Source organism: Haliaeetus leucocephalus, unplaced genomic scaffold (genome assembly GCF_000737465.1).
Source record: "Haliaeetus leucocephalus isolate CR32 unplaced genomic scaffold, Haliaeetus_leucocephalus-4.0 Scaffold228, whole genome shotgun sequence".
NCBI classification, from domain to species: domain Eukaryota; kingdom Metazoa; phylum Chordata; class Aves; order Accipitriformes; family Accipitridae; genus Haliaeetus; species Haliaeetus leucocephalus.
The window spans coordinates 5,109,600-5,115,599 of record NW_010972664.1 but is presented as its reverse complement, the minus strand read 5'-3'; the positions used below and the strand labels follow the sequence as shown (position 1 = coordinate 5,115,599).

The window sequence follows — 6,000 nt, the reverse complement described above, 5'->3', positions numbered from 1 at the left end:
GTCAGTTCAGAAGCTTTATATTCAGTCTCATTCATATGAGTTAACCTTTGAACATGCATGCAGACACACAAGACCTTCTTGACAGATGTGTGTTCAGTTAGGCATATCATAATGACCAACCTTGCACATCTCCAGTGCTCAGTGAATCCAAAGAGGACAAAGAATCTCGAATTATGGAATGTAAGCTTGGGTCAGTAAACTTTTTTAATGAAAAAGGAATCTTCTTCAAGACTTACTTAAATCTGTGGCATTTCAGGCCATATTTCCTGGCTGTGGTGTTTTATTGTCTAGCATTGTGTGGTTTCTTAGCCATTGTTAGTAAGTTTGTCTGCAGTTTGCCCTTTATTTTTCCTATTTTGTACACTTAATGAGTGTTATTAATAGGACATCAACTTGCCAAAATGAGAGTCGGTGAGCAGTGTGTGTGTATCCAAACCTGGTTTGAGCATTCAATTTATGGAGGTTGTTTTTGGTTACTCCATAATCAACAGCTGCTGATTAGTTTTTTTTCCCATAGTGTTATAACAAATATTTCTACTGGCTTGTTTAGGATGTGAGGTTTTTGGTTTTAAATCTATATTTAGCGTTACTCTTCAGCCATTATTTTTCATACCACCGTGACTTTGTGGTATTAAAATCAGTAGTGCTTGGGGCTGGTGGTGGTGGTGTTATTTTGACTTTGATCAAAGAAGGTGAGGTAGAAATAATTTATTCATTGTCAAATTAGAATTGGAGTATGGTTTCCTAGTGAAAATCTTACACCTTTTATTGAACTTCTTTTGAATGTGTATAGTAGTATCAGATATAAAAGTATTTGTGTCTGCTGTCACTGAAGATTATTCTGAAACAGAAAACACTGTTATACCTTTGATTCGTAATTGGACACATATTAAGATAAATACACTTAGTATTATTTCTTATATTGCAGATGGCTGGAATCCATTTTCTCATCCATATAAGAAGATGGAATATGGGAAGTGGGAGTTGTTCATTCCACCTGGGCAAGATGGTTATCCTCCTGTGCCCCATGGATCAAAGTTAAAGGTGTTGGTTCTAGACTTATTCTGTCCAATTCTTGTAACCCTTCTTACTCAGTTGACATTTTTGTTTTCTTTTAAATAACTTCATCTTCTTTTAATTGTTCTAAGAAGCAGATTCAGTTTATCTACTTGTGCAAAGTGACCTCAATGAGTGAAACATTAACATCTCTGTGATGCTTAGGAACAGGCATATGTGGCTGAAATGTGGATATAGTTTTCATCTTGTGACATGATACAATATACAGTATTTACATATTGATAATTTGAAAAATAAGTAATGTATAGATAAAGTCTCTCTGTACTTGATGCAACTACTCAAGATTAAGATTCTATTCACAAAAATCACCAAGGTATTGAGATTTGATCCTTTCAATCATGGCTTTTCAGGTGATCTTTTTTGTTGCTTTATTAATGGTACATGCAACTTTGTAAAACTTCTGTCTATCCTTTAGGAATTAAGGGTATTGAGCAGTGGGCTTAGATTAAGTAAGTTAAACTAAATACAGATGCAGGTAAAACTTAGTTGTATTTCATCATCAGTTGTATTTTGTGAGTATCCATGAGCATAAAATCCTTCTCAGAAATCAATGGAAAGTGTCTTTGAGCTGTCAAATGCTACAGTTGTTACGCTTAGTGCAGATATACATAATGACAACTAACTACCAGTAGAGTTGATTATTTTTGGGTGAATACTGATTTTAGTCAGAGATGTACTTCTGAGAATTTGAATTGTTGCAGTCAGAGCTTGAGCTCCAGAGATACCAGATGCTAATGGGGGACAGTAATGAGTTCTTAAGGAAAGACATGTACTGAAATTATCTATAGACTAGGAAAATTAAGAAACTGGGAGCATTTGTATAATGCTACTATATTTTCAGGGCTCCCATCAACAAAATTATCACATTGAAAAAATCCTCTTTTTTCTGCTGAAAATCAGCTTAGGTAAACAAGAAGTCTGCTGAAACAAAGATATGCATAAAAATGCTCTGGAAATGCTTACTCAATGTGTGTGCTTATCTCTATGCTTTTTGTTATGGCCTATGAAATCATCCCAGTAATAAATTGAAATTTAGGAATAATCATCCAAGGATGAGAAAGCTGTTTTTGTTTTACAGAGCAGGAAAGAAAACAGTTGTCTGCAACTCAGATACAGTGATTATACAGTAATGTATGAGATTGCAGAATGGTTACTTAATATTTTCCATGGCTTTGAGATGTAAGTAGGTTAGATTTTTTGATTGTTGCTAAATTTACCTTTTATGTTATTTCCATTGAGCTGTTGAGCTCTACAAAACTATTGAGCTCACCTACTGTAGAATATTTTGTGCTCAGTGTAGAGATAAGAGGTGTGAATGATGAGAAGTGTTGATAATTATTAACATAATAGCAAAAAGCATATATTCTTAAGCACATTTGGAAAAACTTAAGACTTTTTTGTCTGTTCACCTATATAGTCACTGGTCATATCTCCTATTTTGAAGTACAGGTCTTATAGTACTTTCTCTCTTTCCATTCACCATTTTCTTTGAAACATAAGCTCCATAAAGCAAAGATTGCGTTATGCATAATTTGTTTAGTATGCAGAATTTTTGACTACTGATTACTCTTGGTACTGATGTACTAGTAAGATGATTTGCTGTAGTTCTGTAGTTGTTCTGAGTCTTCTGAAAAGCCATGAGACTCATGCTGGCAGAGCAGAATGTGAGTTTGTTTTAATCTTTTTTTTTTAATTTTTTAATTTTTTTACACTGCCATTTCCTTAATTGTGCTTTTACATGGTCAGTTTCAAAGAAAGATGTATGCAGTTGTCACTGTCAATCAAAATGTGTGATTGCCAAACAGGTTCATGAAGCTGGACTGTTCTGCCTGCCTGTAAGATTTGCTTTTGAGTATGTATATTCTTGTCTTTAAAAGAAAAGTGCAAAGATTTACAAACTTGATTCATAAGTGTACATAATGATAAGTGATGACTTCATCCGTATGGAACTGCTCCCAGCCTCATCTGTAACTTTGCTAATAATCTTTCATGGTGTTTTGTTTTTGTTCTGTGGTGCTTACACAACTGAACCTAACATGACAATGTGTACTTTCCATGTATTTAGATAGTATAACTAATGTGGAAAAAAAAGTCTCCAGTTAAGGTAGTTCTAAAATGATTTATCTGTCACAAAAGCTGGAATAAGGTTGGAATATTCTGCATGGTAGGCATGTACGTTACCCTTGTGTTACAGCTGATCTTTTTATCTTCTCTCATTCCACTAATGGGTTCAGAAAACTGCTGCTCTTCTGTAAGGTTTATTTGAGCTACATGGTTCTGTTAGATTATGATCATTCATAAATCTGTGTATTTTTGGGAACATAAGGATTTGTGTGGTAGTTTTGCAGTTCTTTGTTCATGCAGGAGCTGAGAATAATGGATTATCTGTAGATGGAAATTACTATGCAGATTTCAGAGCTAATGTTTAAACACACAGGCGCTATTGTCTGTGCACTAGACTAGGCAACAAAAACTGTGTCTCCAGTAATGAAGGTGTTGCCTTTTTTGCTTTACTAAAGAAGTATGGGGAATCACAGGTTTTAAAGTTGCTTTTACCAATATTATTAAATATTTAAGTCAAAATAGTCAACTTTAGACATATATGCGGTGATTTGATTAATCTGCTAGGGGATAAAAAGAGTCTCGTCCAGAAGGTCCTTATCTTTAGCTTCTGTCTACACTGTTTTTTTCTTTAGTTCTACACAGGCAAATGCCAAGTTCTGAAATGGTGACAAGGTCATTCCTTTTAAATAAGTAATTTCTAAGCTAGAATGGGAAATGGATGGAGTGTAGCTCGTGACACTAATTTAGATCAGGTCACAAACTATTTTTGTAGGAAAATAAATGAGGAGCAGAGGTCAACATTTGCCTGTTTTCAATACTAGCAGACTGTCTACTGTACCTCTTCAGGCAGTCTTCTCATAAGTAAATATAAACATTGAAGAAGGTGAGTAATTAAAAAACGTGCTGTAGATCTTCTCATACATTTCTGTGTGAAGGGATGGATGCTTATGATAGTTGAGTGACTCCGTTGTGGATTATGACATCCATCTACAAAATAAGGTTACCTGCTAGAAAAGGGCATTTTTTTCTCCTGTGGATCAGTTGGGAGCTTAGGGTGAGTTAAGTGAACAAATATAGTAGTTGTGGTTGTGTGGTGTTTGCTTTTTTCTTTTAAACTTCTGACAGATGTTATAAGATGAGCACAGATTAAAAAACAAAAAACAAACTTTGTGCTTTAATAAATTAAGCCTCTTTGCCTCTGTTTCTTTATTCTAATGGGGGTAGTTTGAAAGGTGGTCTGGGACAACCAAAGTTTCTTTAAACATCAGTGTGTTTGTCACTCCAACAGCGATGGCAGTTGGGGGGCAAGTGTGCTTATCTTCTTTCACGGTTGAAAATGATTGAATACTTCCTTTGTTGTCAGAGTATTCTTAATTACCTTTTCACAGTATACAACAAGCTTTTAGAAAAATTAACATGGATAGGCTCTTTACCAAGTCTCATCATGTGTTGTCATATGCATTCAGGAGTTTAATCAGTGTTCCACTTTTTCTTTTACTGTTTATTTATGAATGAGTTTTATAACTGCTTAAAAATACCTGTTAATTAAGTTTTCACTGCAGTCCGTAAGATCCTTAATTTGAAATAGTGTCATTGGAGTTTAGGGGTGGGGACAGTACTGGTAAAAATCGAGATCTTAGTATCTGTAGTGGGGAGCTTGTTTAATATTCTTTTATAGGAATGCCAAGGAACAACACATAAAATGCAGAACAATTTGGACATAGAAGCCAGTAAGAATTCAAACCTAGATGGAAATAATTTCCAAATTCATGGCTAATGATCAAGTTCTAAAATATTTTCATACAGCTAAATAAGAAAAGACAGTAAGATCAGTACTTCCAAAATATTGGCAATTATGATTGAGCTACCTGCTGCCCTGGAACATTGAGTAGGAGGAGATCTGTATAGTTGGAACCACTAAGTTTCCTTCCATGAGCTGGAGAGGAAACAGTAAAATATTAGTAATTAGTCAACTTTCTATTAATGACAATAGATCTGTGATTTTTGAAATGATTTGACAGAACAAGAATTTTATATATTAATAAATTTATCTGACATCTTATCTGACAAGATGCTGGGTAAGTACATGAAATTAAAACACTGTCTGCAACTAAATATCACTTGTATGTTCACAAAATTTAGTTTAATGTAAGTGATTCTGGCTTACTTCTCTTGAGTTATCAAGGTGAGAGTCTGGATGGCTGACATGACTCCCTAATGAAACTTTTACCAAGACTGAGGTAAAGATTAGGAAGTTGTCTGTAAAACATCAATGACTAAATTTGTTGGTTTCTTATTAAATATTTGAAGCTGTATGAGTTAACTACAAATAGCTAGCTTTCTCAGATAGTTTTTATGTAATTAAGTGTAGTAAAAAAAAAAAATATGGAAAAACCTGTTTTATTGTTAATTTAAATTTGGGGTTTAGCACATCATTTCTGGGCACCACAGCAGCCTTCATAACTTCTCTGTGTATTCTGACAGTACTAATCATATACAGCTCAAGGAACAAACAACATAAATTTTCTCTGGAAAGGTCACCTCAGAAAATGGTAGAAGCTTCTTAAAAACTCTGCATTCCATCATTTGCTAAATCTATATCCTTTCCTCCTTCACACACACATATCTACGTGTGTGTATATATGTATTTAAATGGTAAACTTCATAGTTTTTTGAGAGTATCTTATATTGTAACAAGATGATTAGATTTGATATCTTGTGCACTTGTTAACACAATATTCTTGTATTGATATTCCACTCTTATATGTTTGAGTGGTGTCCTGGTTTCAGCTGGGATAGTGTTAACTGTCTTCCTAGTAGCTGGTACAGTGCTGTGTTTTGAGTTCAGTATGAGAAGAA

At 34.3% G+C, this 6,000-nt stretch overlaps 1 protein-coding gene across 1 annotated transcript in view; it reads left to right on the top strand.

The window, feature by feature from the left end:
- The window catches only part of GBE1 (glucan (1,4-alpha-), branching enzyme 1), a 171,129-nt gene that overhangs the window by 47,730 nt on the left and 117,399 nt on the right, over positions 1 to 6,000 (top strand). The window contains exon 3 of the mRNA XM_010567636.1: positions 929 to 1,044. Coding sequence (XP_010565938.1) covers positions 929 to 1,044 — 116 coding nt within the window. The remainder of the gene's footprint in view (positions 1 to 928; positions 1,045 to 6,000) is intronic.